Source organism: Chiloscyllium punctatum, chromosome 49 (genome assembly GCF_047496795.1).
Source record: "Chiloscyllium punctatum isolate Juve2018m chromosome 49, sChiPun1.3, whole genome shotgun sequence".
Taxonomy (NCBI): domain Eukaryota; kingdom Metazoa; phylum Chordata; class Chondrichthyes; order Orectolobiformes; family Hemiscylliidae; genus Chiloscyllium; species Chiloscyllium punctatum.
In genome coordinates, this window is record NC_092787.1 from 9,975,254 (window position 1) to 9,999,626 (window position 24,373).

Below are 24,373 nucleotides of genomic sequence, written 5' to 3' on the forward strand. Positions count from 1 at the left end.
TCCACCGCCGCTCCCTCACCATCAGACACCTGGAGGAAGAATGCCTCATCTTCTGCCTCGGAACACTTCAACCCCAGGGCATCAATATGGACTTCAACAGTTTCCTCATTTCTCTCCCTCCGCCACCTCACCCTAGTTCCAAACTTCCAGCTCAGCACTGTCCCCATGACTTGTCCTACCTGCCTATCTCCTTTTCCACCTATCCACTCCACCCTCTCCTCCCTGACCTATCACCTTCATCCCCTCCCCCACTCACCTATTGACCTCTATGCTACTTTCTTCCCACCCCCTACCCCTCTCTAGCTTATCTCTTCATGCTCCAGGCTCTCTGCCTTTATTTCTGATGAAGGGCTTTTGCCCGAAACGTCGATTTTGCTGCTCCTTGGATGCTGCCTGAACTGCTGTGCTCTTCCAGCACCACTAATCCAGAATCTGGTTTCCAGCATCTGCAGTCATTGTTTTTACCTCATTCATCAGCTCCTGCCAAAACTGTGTCAACACTCTGAAAGCAGGGTTAGGCTCAGTTATGACATCCTTACAAGTGACCTAACATTCCAGCATTCACTTGTTGTTTAATAAAGAATAACTACCCACATGAAGTCTTACCGCATCTAGGAGTTACCTGCTTCTCGCATTTGAGAGCTGAGAACATTTCTGTACAATCGGGGAAGAGAAAGTTAGTGGTGTTTGAAATGTGATTCAAGGCACTTTTTTCAGATTTATCTCACGATTCATGATAGCTACCTTTGTGCATGACAATGCAGATTGTGAACACATCAGTAAATTGTTCTGTTGCAATCATGTACAGTCATTAAGATGCTAATGCAAAAACCTTTTTTAAAAAAAGCCTAAATTATTACTTGCAGTTTTAATTGTTTGTAGTTCTCTGCTATACCTCCCCATCTATTGAGTAATTTCCGAAGAATATTTGTTATACATTGATTTTAAAATGTTACCAAGTCTAATTTTTGATGTTTGCTTTTGTACAGAGACTATTGGAGATGATAGTGTCCATGATTCACCACGTGATGAAACGCTTCAAAACCTTTCAGCAGATGATCTGCCAGATTCTGCTAGTCAGACTGCCCAAACTCAAGATTCCACGTTCTCCTTTCGGTAACACTTATTTTAGCTTGCTTCAACAGCTAGTAGCAGTATGGCTGTTGGGATGAATGTGTTTGTTCTGTATGAACCTATAGACTGCTGCTATTCTTGACTGCTTCTTAGTGAGGAAGTAAGCCACTTTTTACCCAGGGCTTTTGAATTAAGTCCTTGAACTGCTTCGAGGTATATCATTTTAGTAGTGTCGTTAAGATCAGGAACTTGATGGAATAATCAACTACAACTACAATGTGCTCTGTCACTTTTCAACTGATTCTATCAAATAGGTGTTATTCACGTTTAGTTTTGCATTTAAATTTGACCACCATTAATTGTTCATGCCATATATCCTGGTACTAAACAATTAAAACTGTTCGAGCCTGAGTTTTACAAAATGTTTTGTTTCCGTTTTTTTTTACTGGCTTAGAACCATGCTAAAACCTGCATTTCATTTTACTAATTAGAGATGCAAAGAAGAAATTGCGAATGGCTCTGTGTTCTGCTGACTCAATTGCATTCCCCCTAGTGAGCCATTCAGCAACCAGAAATGGCCCTCCAGGAGGACCTGATCAAGGAGAATTAGAAGGTAATTCTCATGTTTATACATTTTCAGCCTGACCTGGAAAAATCTCTGGCACAAAGTAAAGACATACTATGTATAAACTGAAAGAACTACAATTCTGTAAATCTGAGACAAAAATAGAAATAGCTGGAAAAGCTCAGTAGGTCTGGCAGCATTTGTGGAGAGCAATCAGAGATAACATTTCTAGTCAAGTCCAAAACATTAACTCTGATTTCTCCCACAGATGCAGTTAGACCTGTTGAGCTTTTCCAGCAATTTCTACTTTCGTCAAGTATAAACAATCATTTCTACTTGAGAATAATTAAATAAGAGCATAGAGTTGTTTCAGTTTAACCATAAAAGTGCTTCCAGGTTTAGCTATTGTGATATGAATGCTGGTGTGTGAAATTTTCCTTTTTGTGATTTCCATAAGGATCTTCACCTGGCACTAAAGCATTTCTTGTTCTACCAATGTACCATTTTTCTCATTTGTGATTCCCAAATTATTCATAACTGGTATTTTAATCTGATTGCCCAGCTATTTTTCATTTGATCTGTGTGTTAATTATATACAAAACTATTATCAGAAGACTAATTCTTGGAATTATCTTTTCTTAGACAATGAGATTGTCTGCTTTCTCAAAGTTCAGTTAGCCGAAGCCATCAACTTGCAGGATAAGCACCTGATGGCACAGATTCAGGAAACCATGCGTTGTGTTGGTAGATTTGACAGTAGAACCTGCAACAAGTTACTAGCTGCCATTGCTGAGGATTACAGGTAAAATATTTCACCAAGTTCTTTAACGGATACTGTAAGAATTAATGTTTGGTATGGAATGGTTAAACCAGAAACTTGTCTGTGAAAGTGAATATATAAAAAAAAAGCACCTCTTTTAGAAAAATGTCTAAGGAGCTGTCTCTGCATTCTTGACATCCTAACAGTGATGAAAATGTTGACCGATCACTAATCTTTGTTGTATCATGGGTTTTGTTGGTGATTTTTCCCAGTGGAAATGATTTGAAAAGGAAGCTACTTTTCACTTAAAACAGTGTTTTCACACAACACTGGAATGACTAACACTTAAAATACTAATGAGCTAGCTTTGTGATTTTCCCATAGATTGGAGGTGGCAATTGATTTATTAGCTTGTCTTAGTAATCAATAAACATCTTTCATTCATTATATTGGGAAGATTCTGGCCCCTGATGCTTGAGGTATCTTACAAATCTTTCTTTTGTTGCTGCACCTTGCATTTGATTTCACTTATAGTGAATAGCATAATTGCCAATGAATTGATGCTTTTGGTTGGCAACATTTTTGAATTTTAAATGATTTTATTCCTTCTGCTGAAGAAAACGAGCTCCATATATTGCTTACTTGACACGGTGCCGTCAAGGGCTCCAGACTACTCAAGCCCACCTTGAAAGACTCTTACAAAGAGTGCTCAGAGACAAAGAGGTTGCGAACAGATACTTCACTACAGTCTGTGTGAGACTATTGCTTGAAAGCAGGGAAAAGCATATTCTGGAATTTATTAAAGGTAATATACCATCCTTTCAACTGGCCATCAGTATTAATGTATGCTTTTTAGTTGTTTTTGTGCTGTGACTGTCTCCCTTGAATTAACATAATTAAAAATCTCACAACACCAGATTATAGTCACCTGATAAAGGAGCAGCGCTCTGAAAGCTAGTGCTTCCAAATAAACCTGTTGGACTATAACTTAGTGTTGCGTGATTTTTATCTTTCTACACCCCAGTCCAACACTGGCACTGCCAAATCTTTAATTAACATGAACCAACTTGAAATTGAACATTCATATAAGTTATAGTTACCCTTGTGATCAAGTGTGATAATCCAGTAAAATGGCTGAACCATGCAGGGCTAGCTGGTCTTAGGGCAAAAAGAGAGATTCCATAACTTAAACCTGTGTTTATATTGCACTTTTTTAATGACCTCTGCATTTCCAAAGCTCTGTGGCTACCAAAAAAAAAGTCAATTTGCACAAAACAAAAACCCATAAGGAGCTATGTGAAAACTAACAGAAAATCTTTGTCTCTGTAGATGAGAGGTAAATATTGACCAAGACACTAGACGTTGCACCCCTGCTTGTCTCTGACTCTCCAAGCTTTCCACTTTATATCATTAAGTCATGCAGGTCAGAAGCACGTTCACTGAATCAGTTGCAACAAACAGTGCTGGAGAAGCTTCGTAGATCTAGTAGCACCTGTACAAGGAAAAAAAGAAACTTTGGGAGTCTGACAAATGGTCACTGGACTTGAAATGTTTACTTTTTTTTGCGTACCTCTCTGTACAGGTACTGCTAGACCTGCTGAGTTTCTGCAGTACTTTTGTTTTTGTTTCAGATTTCTACAATTTGCAGTTATTTAATTTCACTGAATCAGTTGATTTGAATTATGGAAAAACTGGGACACCATTTGGTCTTGCTTGACTAGGGAGGAAAAAGAACTAACCTTTGCTGTAAATCAACCAGAATCCATGGAAAATAACATTCTAACTCTGTCTCATGCATGAATAAGTCAAAGCTATGGAGGGCAACCACTGCCTCCAAACTGCCAGCAAAAACTAGGATCTCCCTTGGATGATGAGTGAAAATAAAGAGAAACCATTTCAGTATAGGGTTGGGCGGCACGGTGGCACAGTGGTTAGCACTGCTGCCTCACAGCGCCAGAGACCCGGGTTCAATTCCCGCCTCAGGCGACTCTCTGTGTGGACATTCTCCCCGTGTCTGCGTGGGTTTCCTCCGGGTGCTCCGGTTTCCTCCCACAGTCCAAAGATGTGCAGGTCAGGTGAATTGGCCGTGCTAAATTGCCCGTAGTGTTAGGTAAGGGGTTGATGTAGGGGTATGGGTGGGTTGCGCTTCGGCGGGGCGGTGTGGACTTGTTGGGCCGAAGGGCCTGTTTCCACACTGTAAGTAATCTAATCTATAAATTTTCTTTTAAATATTTGCTTCTACACCACTTTATTTGCGTAGATTTTCAGAATCTCACCGCAGCAGATGACAAAACTGCCTTAGTAGAAGAATTCTTGCAGTCATTGTATGGAGTTATGGCGCAAGATGTTATCTGGCAGAATGCCAGTGAAGAACAGCTCCAGGATGCACAAATGGCAATTGAGCGTAGCGTTATGAACCGCATTTTCAAACTTGCCTTCTATCCCAATCAGGATGGTGATATTTTACGTGACCAGTAAGTAACACTATGTAATTGTGTGCAAAATTTTGAAAATGAGATCTTAAGTGAAAATATTTACAAAATGAAAACGTTGCGGAGTCCAACCCAAATATGTCTGGTAATCCTGTAATGATGCTCAATCATTTGGCTTGCCACAGAATAAAAACAGTAAAATCGCTAAACAGAAGGAAATAGATATTTTTAATAAATGTTCACAAATTATTTTTAGAGTTGCAAAACCAATAGTTCATTATCTGTGCTCTTCATTCATTATCGTTGAGGCATGCAACAAGTCTGGAAACATCTGTGGAGAGAGAAACAAAGTTAAAGATCACAGCTTTGACACTTCTCTCACCACATATGTTGTCGGATCTGTTGAGGTTCTGGAGGTAAGTTTGCTTGCTGAGCTGCAAGGTTCTTTCTGGCAAACCTCTACATTCATTTGATGCTAGCTTCTTCAGTCAATGTTTTTTCGTGAAACCCTTAATCTAACTGGGTAATAGCTCACTTCTTGTTAATGTGGATTCCTTAAATACTTGTTCCAGTGTTTTCTGTTTCTGGCATTTTAACTCATTAACATTAAAGCACTTACTTTCTCCAGCCTTGATTCACCTGGAAATTGCAAAACTGCACTACTCCTGTTATCTGCAGTTCTTTTTGAGTGATCTGCTTCTAAGGTCAAAGAAACCTGAACCTCTTGGATGATCCTGCCTTTTTAAAAGGACTGATTTATTTCTGTCTCCCAGTATCAAATGATACTTTATTGCTCCACAATAGTTCAATTTATCTCTTTCCTACTTTTTGCTTTTTCAAGCCCTGAACTGTTCACATCGTGTTGTTTAAACAACATGCATGTAAATAAATTTTTCAGGCGTCTCAGTACCACCTCCAAATTCAAAATTGAAACTAAGGTCTTCCCTTAACCCCCACAATATAGAAATACAAATCAAACTTAAAGCTATACATGATTCTGTCCACTTTAAAACAAAATTGCCAAATAATAATATATCGTGAATTTCAGCACATTAGCTATACATAACTGATTGCAGCCATTACTCTCAATGAAACAGTAGTGAAGTAAAATACTGCAATGTGCACTATTTAATATGAATGAAATTCAGTAAAGTGATTGGCACTTGTGGCAAAATGAAGCTTTTGTTTATTCCTGCCAACCAAAAAAAGAACACTCCCAAGTGGAGTCCAGAAATTCTACGTGTAAAAGATTTGAGAGGACATGGATTTATGCAAAAACTAAATTCACAGGGATGTCACACTTTCTATAAGGCAGACCTAAGTTTGAGTCAAACCACAGAAATATAGAAAAAGAAATAAATATGAGGACATTGCAATGGGAGGAGAAAGAAAATGTTAGATATCTTTTGTGTCTTTCTGATATACAGAAAACAACTTTTCTTAATTTGGCCTGGACATGACTGGACTTCAAAGCAACTAATTGTAAATGAAGTGCTTTGATATGCTTAATTGCTGTATGTATGTATACGCAGGTTTTTCTTTACTGTAGCTATTCAGTACTTGGCACTTGACAGCTGAAATAATTTGGATTTTAGTTCACACTTGAACATTTTTGAGTTTGGACTGTCTTAAATTAAGAAAATCACATATTTCTTTTGGTCATTCTAATCTGTATTGATATAATTCCGTGTCTCAAGTTCCTCCTCCAAACTGCTCCATCTCTTCAGTTGCTTTCCTTCTTTAGGATCATCTTTAAAAGCCACCTCTTTGTTTTATCACTTACTTGTCCTCTTCTCATGTCTCTCTTGCTTTGGTGTCAGTTTTTATGATTCTGCTTTTGGCAAGTACCTTACAATATTCCCACTTTAAATACACTATATAAATGCAAGTTATTATTGTTTCAGCAATTTAAACTGCATTTGAACTTTTTTAAAGTCCTAACTTTTAGTCAGTGTAATTGATTTTCTTTTTTGCCAGGCTTTTCAATGAACACATTCAGCGTCTGTGTAAAGTTGTCAGTGCAAATCACCGAGCACTTCAAATTCCAGAGGTAATAACAATACTAAATTTCCTTAGATTACTGTACTTAACATGTCACTATTTTAAAAATGATGTTAGATCATTTTGCAAAATGGACTTGAGAATAGTATTTTTAAATGCTGGTGGGGCAGTATCTAAATCTCATTTACAGATCTATACAAAATGTTTTACATTAGTAAAAGTAAAATAGAATCTAGGAGTGCAGCTGGTGGAATGGAGCATTTTGCTCTAAGTTGTGCACCATGGATTGACAGTTGAGCTTCGGAAGTTTGTGCACGTTGAAGTAGTGTGTGAATTGGGAACATTTATGGTGGAGAAATAAGCCATTTGTGAAATGAACAAGGTTTATTTGCTGCAGCAGAAGCAGACCTCAAAGTTGTTCAGGCTTGTTCTGCTCCAACACAGATTCCACACCTCGTATTCCTTGGTACTGTGATAAACCAAAAATGTGCCTGTGAACTGGGTTTCTTGATGTTGGCCAATCACAGTGAGCTTTGACTCAGTCAAAACCATGGCTATATTTTTGGGATTTAACTAATTATTTACTGGTGCTTTTACTTCTATAAGTAAAACCTAATTAGTTGCCTCTTCTAGCCAGTAGTTTGGACTGTGAACATTTGCTGTCAAATCTTCACAATAAATATCCATACAAAGCCCAAATGTAGTGGTGAGCAGTTTGCTCTTTTCTTCTTTTGACGAAGTTTTATTAGTTTCTGAAACCCCCTCTCTTTTTTTTTTGCTGTCCGTTCTGCTTGCTGTCAGCAAACAAGCATGCCCTGTTCTCAAACCTCAGTTTCATTTTCATACAACATAAGAAAGTGCAAGAGAAAGACACGCATGTCAGGAGATGGTGGATCTTTGGTCTCTGCACATTGCAATTCCATTTTCCTGCTCTGCCCGTGGCTGACAATGAAGTTTCAAACATTGAGCATTAAGCAGCTAAAATCACATGGTGGCTGTTTCATTGTATGATGGGATGTTTCAGTCAAGTGGACTTTATGATTGGGTGACCCTGTAAGTCCAAACTGATTTGACACTTGACTGTGTTGTGGTATCATCTCTACCAATTTCCACTCTTGCCAATTATTTACCTTTGACTGATGTAATCCTCTTTCTGTGATCAGTAGGTGTTCCGTCTTTGATGTACACTTTTGTTGGATAATACATGCAAGCATCTCTCACCATTGACAACAAAGTGCTAAAACTGTTGAACATCTAGGATAGAACCTTGTATGATTGTTCATCTGTCTCCTTTTACAATCCTTCCTCCAAAAGGTTGTCAGTTGCAACCTAATTCACTGAGATATGATGCCATCTATAAAGGGAGACTAATCCTGACAGTCCTTTCTGCCACCAAAATGAAATGTACAATCCAGTGCTTCAGTTCACACAACTAATAAAGCTTTATCTATTATAGTCTGGTATTTTGCAATTCTTTTATGCAAACCTTTTCAGACCCTTTCCGTTCTGCTTGCTGTCAGCAAACAAGCATGCCCTGTTCTCAAACCTCAGTTTCATTTTCATACAACATAAGAAAGTGCAAGAGAAAGACACGCATGTCAGGAGATGGTGGATCTTTGGTCTCTGCACATTGCAATTCCATTTTCCTGCTCTGCCCGTGGCTGACAATGAAGTTTCAAACATTGAGCATTAAGCAGCTAAAATCACATGGTGGCTGTTTCATTGTATGATGGGATGTTTCAGTCAAGTGGACTTTATGATTGGGTGACCCTGTAAGTCCAAACTGATTTGACACTTGACTGTGTTGTGGTATCATCTCTACCAATTTCCACTCTTGCCAATTATTTACCTTTGACTGATGTAATCCTCTTTCTGTGATCAGTAGGTGTTCCGTCTTTGATGTACACTTTTGTTGGATAATACATGCAAGCATCTCTCACCATTGACAACAAAGTGCTAAAACTGTTGAACATCTAGGATAGAACCTTGTATGATTGTTCATCTGTCTCCTTTTACAATCCTTCCTCCAAAAGGTTGTCAGTTGCAACCTAATTCACTGAGATATGATGCCATCTATAAAGGGAGACTAATCCTGACAGTCCTTTCTGCCACCAAAATGAAATGTACAATCCAGTGCTTCAGTTCACACAACTAATAAAGCTTTATCTATTATAGTCTGGTATTTTGCAATTCTTTTATGCAAACCTTTTCAGACCCTTTCTGTGGAGCTGCTGAGATATCTGCAGAATGTAGTCTTTTGATATATTTCTGTAACTGGTAATATGACAACCACTTTAATAATATTTGCTGCGCTACACATGTGTTTCAATTGCTCACTTCAGTTTTAATTGCTTATTAATGTGGCATTGTGTATGTAACACATTATTGTCTTCATTTTAGGTGTATTTAAAAGAAGCACCATGGCCATCTGCACAGTCAGAGATTCAAACAATCAATGCATACAAGACCCCAAGAGATAAGGTTCAGTGTATCCTGCGAATGTGCTCCACCATAATGAATCTGTTAAGCCTGGCCAATGAGGACTCAGTCCCTGGGGCTGATGACTTTGTTCCTGTTCTTGTGTTTGTCCTTATCAAGGTGAGCCATCAGATGAATATCAATTTTGTACAGCAATGCATTTATAACACAGCCACCGCAAATGTCACTGGAATTTTCATTTCAGAAAGCCAGCAGAGAATGTAACATCCTGCTAAACTTAATTTTTTTTCTTCCCATGTAAAGAGTATTGCCTTATGATTTCCCAATTTATGGATTTAAAATTATTTTTGGCTAGCTATATCTTCTGCGTTTTACTTTAATTTCCTTTGACTGAATTTCTTTTCATTGAAGATGAGCATTAGTTCATTTGCTTTTTTTTAAAAAAAAGTCTAACATTGGAACTGCAAATATGTGAAAACCACAAACATTTATGACCAGTTTTGGGTTATGGTAGAAAAGGTGCTTTCTCTGTGGGAAAAACATAGCTATTCAATCCATTACAAACCTATACTTTTGAATAAGAATGTTATCTGCCAGCAAGGTTATTGTTTTAATGTATATTGCAGAAGAGTCAGTGTCATTAATCCTGTGGGATTCTACAGTGCTAATAACAGCTTCTTTGGGCTAATTGGCATTACTAAAAGTGCAGCCTGTCTGATGGTGATGATTTACTTTAGGTGATATAAAGCACCTTTTAATGTATTTGAAACACCCTGAATGTTTTATTGTATATCTATTTCCTACCCAGCACAAGTTAGAAAATCCCTATTGAATGAAAATAAATATTGTAGATGGTTTCTTTTCTCCATCCTGATTTTTATATGCTTTTAATTCATGCTTGTTTTGTACCTTTAGGCTAACCCACCCTGCCTGCTGTCCACTGTTCAGTACATCAATAATTTCTATGCCAACCGGCTTGGTGGAGAAGAATCCTATTGGTGGATGCAATTCACAGCAGCAGTTGAATTCATTAAAACCATTGATGATCGCAAGTGATGCAGAACACCACCTGCATGGCAGACTGTTAGGAAAAGTGAAAAGATTTACACCAACTGTTTGTGGGAGGGGATCTGAAGACTGAATCTTCTCCTCTTGTATCATAAATGTAGATAGTGTGGAGGCATTTAAAAAAATAGATTCAGTGCATCTTTACAATCAAATTTACTAACAGGTCTTTATATATTTCTGTCGTGTAAAGTCAACAGGTCAGCAATGCAAAAAGGGACCACACTTTTTCAGGTATTTCAAAAAGTTGACAGTGTACTGTAGGAAAATGACATCTCTTATTTGTGTTACCTTGATCAGCATGAATTTTGAACTGGGGCCTCAACCAAGTGCAGTGTTGAATTCTCCCACCCCTCCCCCCCCCCCCCCCCCCCGCCTTCACAAAGCATAAATGACAGCCAGTTTTATCTCGACTTTTTTTTCAATGAAACTAATTTTTGTTGATTGTTGAGAGTGCCCAAGCCAAACCTGTTATGTGCATTTGACCAATCATGCTTTCCCTGAAAGAAATTTACTGACAACATAGAGCATGTCATAACTCAAGGTGAAGAATCCTCAGCTGTAGTTATCATTTTTATCTGAAAAGGTCACCCTCTCGTGTTGCTATGTTATATTTTTGACCCATTGTTGTTATTTCCAAAATTTGGATGACTTTTAGATCAGGGTATCATACCTAATTTTGCAGCCTGATTGGTGTATGTTTGAAACAAGTATTAGTATTTAACCAACTTATTAGTAAAGTGACATAGGACTATATTTGTTTTAGTTGCTGGGGTTATCTTTACAAAATTCTTCAGAAAATAATGCCTTTTATTTTAAATTGCTTTTACCAGGATAGCTGTTTCATTTGGATTATAAACAAGCGAGAGTATCTTCTGGTTCCCACATTTTGCAGTTCTTCAACTGGTTCTCTTGTGGCAGAATTTCAGATCCAGAAAAAGTGGATCTGGACTTAGCCTTTCAGAGTAAGGAAACCAGTTTTAGTAGGGGAATGCAAAGAATTGGTATATGAATACTGCTGTCAAATGATCCAGGCTAAATAAGCTGTAAGACAAAAGCAAATTGCAAGTGAAATGTTGAGCTCTCAATTAAATGTTGCAGTTGAATGCTAGCCTTGACTGCCATTTGGACTCCACTACTTTCAAGAATTTGCTCCCTGTGCATATGGGATGTGGTGCAAGCATCATTCACGTCCTGCTGAAGCACCCTTTTCAACATCTGGAGCACAATTACGCTAATCTCGAAGAAGAGTTTTGCAACCGTGACTTTTTTGGCTAAAACAGAAAGTGAGATCTGAGGGATATGGAAATGATGGAGGAGGAACAGGAAAGATTAAACCAGATCACATTAATACCTTACAGTAGCTGAAACTTCCAGTTGACAGCAGTGCCTTTGTCAACAGAGAACATGAATGACTCACGCTTACATCACCTTTTTATGGAGCGATTTTTAGTAAGCATAACCAGAAGGCATTGGGACTGAGGTTTTCCAAGAACAATTTCCAGTTTAAAATTGAAGTGAGTCAGATTTCTAGGAAACAAAATGACTATATAAGGATTTAAATTATTATATTTTAAGTTGCTTTATAAATGGCTAACAAAAAGGTAGAATTAAATAATGGCAGCTTCAATAAGTTAAGTTTCATTTATAACACTGATTTGCTGTGGGTTTTTTCTTTATTAAAAAGGGAGCATTATTCTGGGTCAGGGACAGTAATTTTAATGTAAATTCACCTGACTGTTCATAGTTTTTTTAGAAAATAAAGTAACTTGAGAGAAGATGGTCTCCATTGTGCTGATCCAAAATGGCCTGAAATAAACTGATCATCTTGAGTCTGTAGGCCAGCAGAGACCAACTTGGGTTGCTTGCCTCAGCCTGTCTATTGTTAGTTGTTGTGGACTATACCTGTCCTTTTTCTTTATCTTGAAACCAGAGACCTAGTCCCATTTTTAAAATTTAAAAATGGTACTGTTGCAATTTGGGTTTCCGGTCTAAGATTAAGAATGATGCTAATACCTGCTGACCAAATAATAGCTCATTAAAAGGGAATCTTTGGATGTATCACCTGAGTAGAAAACCTCTGGGGAATTTGTGTGAAGGTATTGTATAACCTGATAACTCCTCCCAATGAAAAACAAGTGCTTTCCCTTCATCGCCAAAGTGTGACAGATTCCTCTAGTTGTTGTTGCAATAAGTTAAAATTTCATAATTCTCATCAAGTTAAGTATCTGAATTGAGAGAAACTTTGCAAAATGTATAAAAATGTTCTATCTGTGTATATAGTTAATGTGGGAAGTAGGTATTTTGATGTGTCAGTCTGGAGTAAAGAACCTTGTTCTGCCATATTGCAAAGCACAGTCCTAAGTATTCAATGTTAACTTTCAATATGAATCTCCTCTTATCAACACAACTAAGATTCATTTAACAAAATCTTGATCAAGATCATGTGATGACTGCTAACATACACTTCATTAGGGCAATGTGTCTGAAGATTTCATGTTGAGTATGGTCGACAGAGATAAAGCCATATACCTAGGTGATTAAAGAAAAAAACTACCTGATTACAGCCTTGAGACATTTTCGTATTTGTTTTTGCTTACAAAGCGTAGCTTTCTTCCAACCCTACAGATAACAGGTGATCACTGTTTGGAGTTGTATCCAATTACCAAAAGTAATTTTAATTTTTTTTCTTTTGATGTGATTAATTTTGAGTTTCAGGGTTGTTAAATGCTTTGCTATTATGTACCAGGTGACAATATTTGGATACATGATCAAATAATATATTATCTCTGGGGTACTGCTAATCTTGGATTACTCACTTCAGAGTCAGAATCCCACATAACTGTTGCAGTGCTCAGCCTGAAGGTTAGAAACTTGAAACAAAGTAAATTACTTTTAGCTGAGCGGTATCAGTGCAGTTAACATTATGTAGCTGTGGATGTCTTCATTGATCACATGAACAACCTTGTCAGACCTAAGTAATTTACTGCAAAAATGCTTTAAATTTGAACAATTTAAGGCAGATTCAAAAGGGTTTTCTTTTTCAAAACTTAACGTTCCTCTTGGCCTACTCGATGTCCTATAACATTAGTGTTTCCCTCATATCACAGACCAGTCAGTGCCTTGCAGCTTCAGAACTGCATCATTGGGGCACACTTCAGAATAGTATAAAAATTGTGAATTAGGATCTTTGTGGGGATGGAGGAAAGGTGGCTGAAAGTGTGTTCAACTCTGCTAAAGAGTAATTGTGTGTGTGTGTCTCTCTCTCTCTCTCATAATTGACTGACTCAAGAATCTGAACCTGTTTTGTAGTTGCACTTTTGAATAATATTTAATATTGTAATGAAATTAATGTTTGAAAAATATGGTTTTTATGTTTTCCTTACCTTAAGAGTAGACTTTGATTTAGAGCAAAAGAAATTCTAAATGTACACAATTTGAAGTTTAGGGATTGGGATTTATTTATTTTACAATTAGATTTTGTGAAGATGAAATTGTCAACTATTTATTTTTAACACTTTGCAAATATATTCATTCTAAATTGGGGGTTTGGTCTGGTATACTTTCAAGCTTTTAATGCTGCTTTCTTTTGCAGAGTGTATTTGAGTCATTAATTATATCTCTAGAGACTTTGCTTTGAAATATAGGGAGGCTGCCACTTAAATTAGTTGAACAAAACTTGCAACTACTTGAATCATTAAAAGGTGTTCTGATAAGCATATAGACCCAGAAAGCACATTAGTGAGGACCAAACAGCAGCAGAAGCGTACACCATCATATCTTTGATATCCTGAAGCAGCAGGAAAGAACAATAAATACTTTACAGTTAGCAGTTCAGAACATGGATGGGACTGTTATACTTAAATTAACCGAAGGTAACTTAGTACTATGTTCTGTTTGTTAACTGTATCACCTGTATTACTGCCTCTCTTTGGAACTGTTAGAGCCTTTACAAACTTAAGTTAATGAGCTTGCACAATCTTGCACACAGGAAAAAAGGTATACTGTCTTTAATGAGATTAATGTAATATATCATTCTATGCTAATTAAAGGGAGCAGTTTATCCCATTTGCTTGTGTCTGATTAGTTTTCTACCATATTAAATTGATTTTGATGTTTATTCTCTTTGCATGCAATATGGATGGATTTCAAAGTGTGCAGCACAATAACATCTCAGGTATGAATATGCTGTACTGTTTAAGATTAATCAAATTGGCTTCAAATGCCAGTCAAACCAGACAGAAGCCAATCATTTAAGATTAAACTTCAGGTTTAAACTGTAAGATGTATAATAACTTAAGACATAAGGTATTAATTGTATTGTACATAACAGGAGCAGTAATGCAGTTGTGCTTGACCGAAATCAGTGCAATAAATGTAGTTTATCAAAGTAAACACACATCCTGGTACAATGTGCTGTGGATTGCTAATTTTATATTTGTTACAGCATTCTCCACGCACTTGTTTCATTTTTCAGCCAAACTCTGCAAGTGCCAAATGAAGATAGGTTATTTACCTAGAAAAAGCAAAAAAATAAATGGTAACCTCAGTAGTTGTTGTTGTTGACCAAGTTGCAACTCTCACAAGGTCAGGAAAGACCAAGAACTGCAATCAGATGGTTAGCCTTTTCTTTTGTTGAGCATGGGGATACCTTCAGGGAAACTTTGATTGGTTCATTACCTTTTTTATAAACATTGTCAATCTTCCAATTCCTAATCTGCAATCTTTGTGCAAATAGTCATATTTGAAGTACAGTTACAACATGTATATCAAAATTTTAGAAAAATCTTCCGTTGTCAACACATTTCTATTGAGGCTCCTAATCAGTTCTAGTTCTAGCTGGACTCGATCAGTGAATTTTGTTAATAATTTGGTTTGTGCATTTAGGCTAAGCAAGTGTAAAGAAAACCTGAGATCATGCTTCTGTCTGCTTCAACTAATCCTTCTGGAAAATGTATGAGTTTGATTTACAAATACTTTTAATGTACAGTTACAACAAAGTTACTCAGCAATGTTGTGCTGATATGTGCCTTTAAGAGGGATTTGTTCTGTCCTGTTTCTCTTGAAGAGGGGTATTGTAAACTTGTGTTGAAGTGTATGCTTCATGAAAAGCAGAGTTAAGTGGCTTTGGTCTTTTTTAATTAAACAAAAGCATGTGTGGGTGAAATCACACTCTCAAACCCGAGTTTTAGTTTTGCTTTTGATTGTTGAAGTAGGATTTTGTAGTTGAAGCTGCTAGATCCAGCGCGCTCTCTCTGCTGCTGCAAAAGCTTAAGTACTGTTTCTGCTGCAAGATTCATTCTGTCGGTATTCCTTCTCCTGGAATGGAGGAAAAGTCAGGGAAACCTGTTTTGCTGAATTTGCCATTGCCAAAGATGTGTTGATGGGATGCTGCTATATTGAAAGTTGATGAGTAGTAGTTAAATACAATTTTTTTTCAAAAGTCATTCATGGGAGGAAGGTGTGACTGGCTAGGCCAGCAATTATTGCCCATTGTGCATTTAAGAATCAACCACATTGCTGTGGCTCTGGAATCACATTTAGGCCAGATCAGGTGAGGAAGATAGATTTCCTTCCTTGAAGGACATTAGAGAACAGATGGGTTTTTCCAATAATTGACAATGGTTTCATTTTAAATTCCAGATTTTTAAAAAAATTGAATTCAAATTCTTCCATCTGCTATGGCAGGATTCGAACTCTGGTCCCCAGAACATTAACCGAGTTTCTGGATTGATAGTGTAACAGTAATACCATTAGGTCATCTGCTCCCATTTTTGAATAGTTAAAATTATGCCAATTCTTTATTTATTTGTTTGTATTTTTTACTATGGTGCGAGAATCAAGTGTGTTTTGCTTAGTCTAGAAGTTTGATCAATTGAATCACATCTTGAATGCAGCGCCTTACACTATTTTTTAAATAAAAGTGAGGGTATGGCTATCTCCTTTATATGTTTTGAGGGGGTTTGGTCTGACCCATAACAATGCTTGAACCTGACAATGCTATTGGAGCTTTGTTTTTGAGTTATCTATATTTCAAATATTCCTAAATTAATCGATGTTCTTTCATTTTCTCTCTCTCATTAGTCTTTGGGGTTTAATTCCATGAAAATGCTGGAGAAACTCAGGTGGTCTGGCAGCAGCTGTGGAGAAAGAAGAAGAGTTAACGTTTTGAGTTCAATTACTCTTCAGAACATTGGATCATAAGAAGAGAAGGAGTGACCTCTGTTTTCTGTCTCCACAGATAGGGCCAGACCTACTGATTTTCTCCAGTGTTTTCAGTTCTTATTCCAGGTTTCCAGCATTTATGGTGTTTTGTTTTTGGATGAATATGGCTACTTTTAAGGATTTAAGAGATTTGTAGCTTGTACTCTTTACCACTGAAACATACACAGGCCAATAGTAGCTCCTGATAGTTGATATGATCCCAACTGACTGTAATATTGTACAAAGCAGATTCCATAGTAAAAGACTAGCTTAATAGATTTGAACTTTTATTTACTGCAAAGGACAGTTAAGGAACATATTCACAAACTGCCAATGTACTTAGAACGAAATAACAAATGTCCATTGCAAAATGGAAAACACAAACTATATTACACTTCCAAAAGTTCTGTACAATTTCATTACAAATTTCAGAAAGCAAAATTTATTCCTTTTATTTCAGCAATACCTATGCAGGCACTCAACCTTTGTCCCTGTTGTGCAAGTGGAGCAATGAACTGCTTCCTCTCTTGCTGAACTGACGCAACTAAAATTGGTTTCCATTCATGACATTTCTGAGCATTCACTCCAGGCTATTTTCTTCACTGTGTTTCCCTGAGACCTTAAAACAACTTGCTAAACCAGCTCATTATGTGGGTTCTTTAAACTTATGTCTTCCACCTTACAGAATGCTTTCCTCTCTGACACCTACATGGCTTTTTAACTTCTGGACATTTCCCAACACTTCTCCGCAGACCTGACTGCCTGGAAATTGCCATAATTCAGTTACTTTTAGTTTGGCAATGGAAAGGGATAAGTAAATGTCACAGGGCAAGAGTTATCGATGGAGGAAAGGCAATTATAATGCAATTAGGCAAGACTTAGGATGCATAAAATGGGGTAGCAAAATGCAGGGGATGGGGGTAATCGAAATGTGAAACTGGTTTAAGGAACAGATATGACGTGTCCTTGATAGGTATGTCCCTGTCAGGCAGGGACAAAGTGATAAGGGAACCATGGTTTACTAGAGAAATTGCATTTCTTGATAAGCAGAAGGAGGCAGCTTACATGACGATGAGACGAGATTATTCAGATGAGGCGATGGAGAGTTACAGATTAGCTAGGAAGGATTTAAAGAGAGAGTTAAGAGGAGCAAAGAGAGGATATGAGCAGTGTTTAGCAGCTAAAATAAAGGAGAACCCTCAAGCTTTCTATAGGTATGTGAGGAATAAAAAGGATAGGAATGGGGACAGTCAAAGACAGAAGTAGGAAGTTGTGGGTGGACCCTGTGAAGATCGGAGAGGTACTGAACGAATACTTCTCATCGGCTTTCACTCAAGAAAAGAACAATATTATAGAGGAGAAGAATGAGATATGAGGTATTAGACTAGAAAAGATCGAGGTTAGTAAGAAAGAGATGTTATCAATTCTAGGAGGAGTGCAAGTAGCCAAGTCCCCTAGGCAGGATTTATCCAAAGATTCTCTGGGAAGCCAGGGAGGAGCCTTTGGCTTTGATATTTGAGTCGTCATTGTCTACAGGTTTAGTACCACAGGACTGGAGGATTGCAAATGTGCCCTTGTTCAAGTAGGGCAGTAGAGATAACCCAAGTAATTATAGACCAGTGAGCCTTACATCTATTGTAGGAAAAGTTTTGGAAAGGATTATGCGAGAGGATTTATAATCATCTAGCAAACAACAATTTGATTGCAGATAGTCAACATGGTTTCGTCAAGGGCAGGTCATCTCTTAGTGAGTTTTGAGAAGATTTGTTGCTCAGGTTGAGGTTCTGGATATACGTTTGCTCGCTGAGCTGAAAGATTTGTTTTCAGACATTTTGTCACCTTAGTAGGTAACATCTTCAGTGAGTCTCCAAATGAAGCCTCATTCAGAGGCTCGCTGAAGATGTTACCTAATATGGTGATGAAATGTCTGAAAACAAACCTTCCAGGTCATGTCTCTCAAACCTCCATTGAGTTTTTTGAGAAGGTGACTAAACATGTGGATGAGGGTAGGGCAGTTAACGTGGTGTATATGGACTTCAGTAAAGCCTTTGATAAGGTTCCACTTGGTAGGCTGTTGGAGAAAATGCAGAGGCATGGGATAGAGAGTGATTTAGTAGTTTGGATTAGAAACTAGCTTTCTGTTTAAAACAAAAGGCAGCGAGTGGTGGTTGGTGGAAAATATTCAGCCTGGGGTCCAGTTATTAGTGGTGTGCCACAAGGATCTGTTTTGGGACCACTGCTATTTGTCATTTTTATAAATGACTTAAACACAGGCATAGTAAGTTTGTAAATTTGCAGATAACACTGCAAACTTGTAGTAGTGGACAGTGTGGAAGAATGTTGCAGAGAGACATTGATAAACTGCAGAATTGGGCTGAGAGGTGGCAAATGGAGTTCAATGTAGCTAAAATGTGAGGCGATTCACTTTAGGAAGAATAACAGGAAGGCAGAATGGAAAGATTCTTGGTAGTGTGGATGTGCAGAGGGATCTTTGGAGTCCATGTACATAAATCCCTGAAGGTTGCCACCCATGTTGTTAGTGCTGTTAAGAAGGCATTCGGTGTGTCAGGTTTTATTGGTAGAGGGAGCGACTTACAGAGCCGTAATGTCATGCCCCAACTATACAAAACGCTAATAGCCACACTTGGAACATTGTGTACAGTTCTGGTCCCCATATTCCGGGAAGGATGTGGAAGCATTGGAAAAGGTGCAGAGGACAACTACCAAGATGTTGCCTGGTCTGGAGGGAAGGTCTTATGAGGAAAGGCTGAGAGACTTGGGTCTGTTCTCATTGGAAAGAAGACGACCAAGAGGGGATTTGATAGAGACATCTAAGATGATCAGAGGATTAGATAGGGTAGACAGTGGAAGTCTTTTCCCTAGAATGACATCAGCTTGTACGAGGGGGCTTGGCTACAAATTGAGGGGTGTTAGATTTAAGACAGATGTCAAAGGTAGGTTCTTTGCTCGGAGTAGTAAGGGTGTGGAATGCCTTGCCTGCCAATGTAGTTAACTCAGCCACATTAGGGAGATTTAAACAATCCTTGGATAAGCACGTGGATGATGATGGGATAGTGTAGGAGGATGGGCTTAGATTAGTTCACAGGTTGGTGCAACGTCAAGGGCTGAAGGGCCTATTCTATGCTGTATTGTTTTATGTTCAATGCTATCAATAGCACCTCTGCTGTTGTTGACCTCTTGTCGCTGCATGGAGCTGCTTCCTCCACTCCCTAATGTCAAATTAGGTTGTAAAACTCAAGTCAGAAAGCTCCTTGACTGTTATTTCCCTAGGTGATTTGCTGGTAATTTGGCTGAAATCTCATACCTTCTTGGAAATACTGTTTTGATCGTGGTGTTCAATATTACTTTGACTTCTTATTAAAAGAAAAGTCAGTCAGAGGTTCACAACTGCAACTAAAATCCTTTTCCTCCATCAAGTTCTGAAATAATAATAATATATTACAAAACTTCATAGCATACTCTCTGAGTGAAATCAGGATGAGGTAACTCCATTTAATTCAAGGAACAAGTTGGAGGGCTTCCTGCTCTTGTATCAAAAAAGAGAATTCTGCCCAAACTCTGCACATCAGGCATCATCTGTGGAAAGAGAGGCATTAACATTTCAGGTTGTGTACCTTTCAATGAATATGAGAAAATGAATGATGTAATAGTATTTAAGCAAGTACAGAGTTTCCTGCTCTCGTGGTTAACCAACTGAGCAGTGAGAGCGCTTCAAGTGTTCAGAACACTTCAAAGTGAGCTGAGTTCAACCTATGCTTTCTCATCTGTTTGTGCACCCCCGGGCCCAACTATTAAAATATCAGAGTTCTCAAGCAAAATAAGCATGGTATATTGGATCCTCAGACCAGAACTCCTTGTGGACTCAAAGCCTGCAATTATATTGTGCATCTGTATACAGATTGCCAAATGAAACCCAGATGTAGTTAGTGTTCCCATTCATTTCGTACAAAATACTTTTAAAGTAAGTAGTGTAAGCTGCTTGAATAGAGTTAGACTGTTTTAAATATAATTTCCAATTTCTTTTTGGGAACATTGGTTCTTTTGCATTTATTTGCAATGTGGAAATATGGCCATAAGATGGCAGACTTAGCTTAAGAACAATGTTTGTTCCTTGCGCTGGTCACCAAGGTTTTTGAAAACCAACTCTTCCTTGCTTGATCTGTTTATGCAAGACAATAAGTTGGAGCAAGTGAGTGACATTTCAAGCAGCTTCCTGCCTCGCTGGGTGTACGGCTTGCTCCAGGTCAAGATTTTTATAACCAGCTGTACGTTTTCTTTTAGTCTGGAAAGAGATTGAAAGCCCTCCTGTAACTTTGGGGATGTGTTATCGAATCATTATCGAATCACACAACACCAGATTATAGTCCAGCAGGTTTATTTGGAAACACTAGCTTTCAGAACGCCGCTCCGTCATCAGGTGGTTGTGGAGGTTAAGATCATGCTCACAGAATTTATTGCCAAAGGAGTCCAGTGTTCTGGAGATGTGATACAGTAAATAATCGTGGATTAAAACTTTCTTCTTTTATAATGGGATATGCTGGTTTCTGTACTTTGACATGTAAACCCCAGAACTACTTTTAAATTACATTCTCATGATATAATTTGGAGATGCTGGTGTTGGACTGGGGTGTACAAAGTTAACAATCTCTCAAAATCAGGTTACAGTCCAACAGGTTTATTTGCAAACATTAGCTTTCGAAGTGCCGCTCCGTCATCGGGTGGTTGTGGACCACTTGGTGAAGGAGCAGCGCTCCGAAAGCTAGTGCTTCTAATTAAACCTGTTGGACTATAACCTGGTTGTGATTTTTAATATTCTCAAGATAGCTCCTCTTTTTAAATAATAGCTGTGAAGTTTGTCTGTGTCCCAATGCGATATCAGACTGACAAGTCCTCTGTATAGTTTGAGTTGTAGATGGATTCATGCAGTTTTTGCTCAACTCATTGACCACCAGTTCTGATGTGCTACGGCAAGAAACCGTAATGACCTCCTTGGGAGACCGACACAGGCTGCAACAGACAGTGTACCCTTCATTGACCAGTACTTCCCAGGTATTGAATGTCTACGCCATGTTCTTCGCAGCCTGCAACACATTATCGATGTGGACGAGCACCTTGGCAAGACCTTGTTTCCCCCCCACCACCAAACACTTCTCTCCTTTAAACAACCACCAAACCTTAAACAGATCATGATTTGTAGCAAACTGCCCAGCCTTCAGGACAACAATACTGTACAACCCTGCCACAGCACGATGTGTCAGAGTATTGACATGGGTAACACCATTACATGTGGGGTTACCTCCCACTATGTACGCGGCAGTACTCGTGTGACTCGGCCATTGTGGTCTGACATGCACTGCAGGCAAGAATGCCCTGAGGTGCAGTATATTGCCAAGACCGAGCAGAGACTACAACAATGGATGAATGGACACCGCACAACAATCACCAGGCAGGAGTGTTTCCTACCTATTGGGGAAGACTTCAGTGGCCTTGGACCTTTTAGGTGACCATCTGCCAAGGCTGTAATGCAGGATAAGATATCGTTTGGGTAAACTGGAGATTATTTAAGGTGACAGCAAGGATGACATGAAAGAACGGATTCCAAAGATTTCATGGGTTATACAGGATGATATTGCGGAGTTTGAAATAAGTGGTCCTATCAATGGATATGACATGGGTATTTCTGTGCATCAAACAAGCTGCTAAAGTTGCAGCAGTGGTCACATTAAGGCCAAGTAAGCAGTCAGTGAGATTAGTGGAAATAGTGGCAAGGATTCCAGTATGACCAGGATCAAAATCAATACTTCAGTCTTTGCAATGTTAAACTTAAACAACTAATGACTCATCATTGATCAATGTATGACTCTCCATAGCTGGTTCATGTTTGGCATGAACTGCCTCCCTTTGAGAAATGGTCCCTGGGACAGAATAATAAAGAGAAGAAATAAAATTAATTTCATTTTACACTTCTTATAGTTGATGTTCCAGGTTTTGCATAAACTAAAAATCCAAATCAAAATCAATTTAATGTTCATGGTTGCACCATTTGATTTGAAGGGGTTTGCAAGGACAAAATAATTAACTCCCTTTTAAATTCCTTATACAATGACTGACTAGCTACTCCTATTAAACGCAGGCAAGTATGGTGCTAACTTGAATGTACACTTTGCTGTGCTGCTGGAATTTCTTTGTGCTACTCAGAACTTGAGTTAGTGCTGTTGCTAAGGAGTAAGATGTGAATATTTGAGAACTGGCAAACTAAGGTCTTCAAATATAATGGCCAAATTAGGTAGTAAGTGACAAAGTATTTACATTTGAGTTTCTTTCCTCTGGGATTGGCTGAAGTAAATTCATCCAAGATTGGTGAAATGATACGGCTGCCAGAATAAGTAAGAACTTACTGAAAGTAGAACATTTATCTCTTGTGCAAAAGAAATCAAAAGGTTTGCAACTGAAGGCTGTCTGCATTGGGTGAGTTTAATTACTTCTTGACTGGGTCACCAACCAGAATGCAGACTTTTCACTTGTTTGAATTTCTCCAGAGTCAGAGAAATGCATAAATTAGAAGTCATAAAGCAGTTCAGATCAGGCACTGAAGAAGGACTTGACAAAATATTCATGTGATGACCAGAGAATGCACGTAAATTAAATACCAAGTGCAGTTTACTTCCAAGTGGATGTCTAATCAGGTCAACTGCTACTTTAGTCTTGAGGGGAAACCTCATTGTGTATAAACATATTTGAAATGCAACAATGTCTGCAAGACATCGTTTTTAAACATGCAGTTTGAAATTTAAAAGCCTGGCAAATGTAGCAGTTAGTGTAGCTAACATCGGACAAACTATGGTGCTACAGCTGCTTTAACATGTTTTAAAAAAAACTCACGGTTTTTTGCACATTAAACTGAAAAATATTTTTTTTTAAACTTGCTTTTACACTGATGTTTCAGATTCACCATTTGTTCCACACAACTAAACTTTATGGTTTACAGTGCTGAAAGTCTTTTGCAGTCCTTAATTCCAAGGTCCTGAGTTAACTGTTAGGTTTTTTTACTCTAATTGGAGCTGCCATTTTTGAATTACTGTTCAGAGTTTTTTGCTAACCCAGATGGGAGGCTTTGCATATCATTTGACTGTGCATACCTGTAGATTGAAGTTTGCTTGTTGAGCTGTATTCCCATGCATGGGTGTGAGGGGAAAGAAAGAACTTTTTCCTGCTAGTTTTGCCTGGCCTTTCCTCAAGGGCAGCAATCCAGGGGTTACATTGGCCTTGAAACATGTCCATTTGGACCAGTTTCTGTTACTAAGCATGACCTGAAAGCTTAAAACAGACCCACCAATAACATTAAATATTTGAACCTTCTTCCAGAGGTCAATTTACCTGAAACTAGGATCACAGGGATCATTTCTCTCAACAGTATTTGCTTTTCTCTCTCTCCTATGTGAGGAAGCCCATTATTTTCAACATGGGTAGATTTAAAACTTCTATAACCCCTGTTGGCGAAACCCTCCTGTTCTGCTTTGACTTGTCCCTACTTTGTCAAAAGGTGTAATTTGATATGTTATTTTATCCCTTCTCCATGACGTTGCATCTTTAATCTCTAGAAAAGTTTACCCAGTTGATTCAGTTGAAGTGGAGTTACTCGTCAGTCATCTACAGAATCCAAATAGTCCTGTTCATTTCCAAGTTATTTTGGAATCTAATTACTACCTACATTAAACACTATTGAACTCCACTGGTTCACTTGAATAACCTCCTCAGAATCACAGAATTGTTACATTGCAGAAGGAGACTATTCAACCCATCATGCCCGCA

The 24,373-nt window shown here is 38.2% G+C and overlaps 1 protein-coding gene across 8 annotated transcripts in view; it reads left to right on the forward strand.

The window, feature by feature from the left end:
- Positions 1-14,404, forward strand: part of gapvd1 (GTPase activating protein and VPS9 domains 1) — a 148,622-nt gene extending 134,218 nt beyond the window's left edge. For all 8 annotated transcript variants that reach the window (XM_072565762.1, XM_072565765.1, XM_072565767.1 and 5 more), the window contains 8 exons: positions 990-1,116; positions 1,566-1,687; positions 2,282-2,441; positions 3,017-3,204; positions 4,660-4,873; positions 6,809-6,881; positions 9,233-9,430; positions 10,187-14,404. In XM_072565762.1, coding sequence (XP_072421863.1) covers positions 990-1,116; positions 1,566-1,687; positions 2,282-2,441; positions 3,017-3,204; positions 4,660-4,873; positions 6,809-6,881; positions 9,233-9,430; positions 10,187-10,327 — 1,223 coding nt within the window. In that variant the 3' untranslated portion in view covers positions 10,328-14,404. The remainder of the gene's footprint in view (positions 1-989; positions 1,117-1,565; positions 1,688-2,281; positions 2,442-3,016; positions 3,205-4,659; positions 4,874-6,808; positions 6,882-9,232; positions 9,431-10,186) is intronic.
- The last annotated feature ends 9,969 nt before the right edge of the window (positions 14,405-24,373 follow it).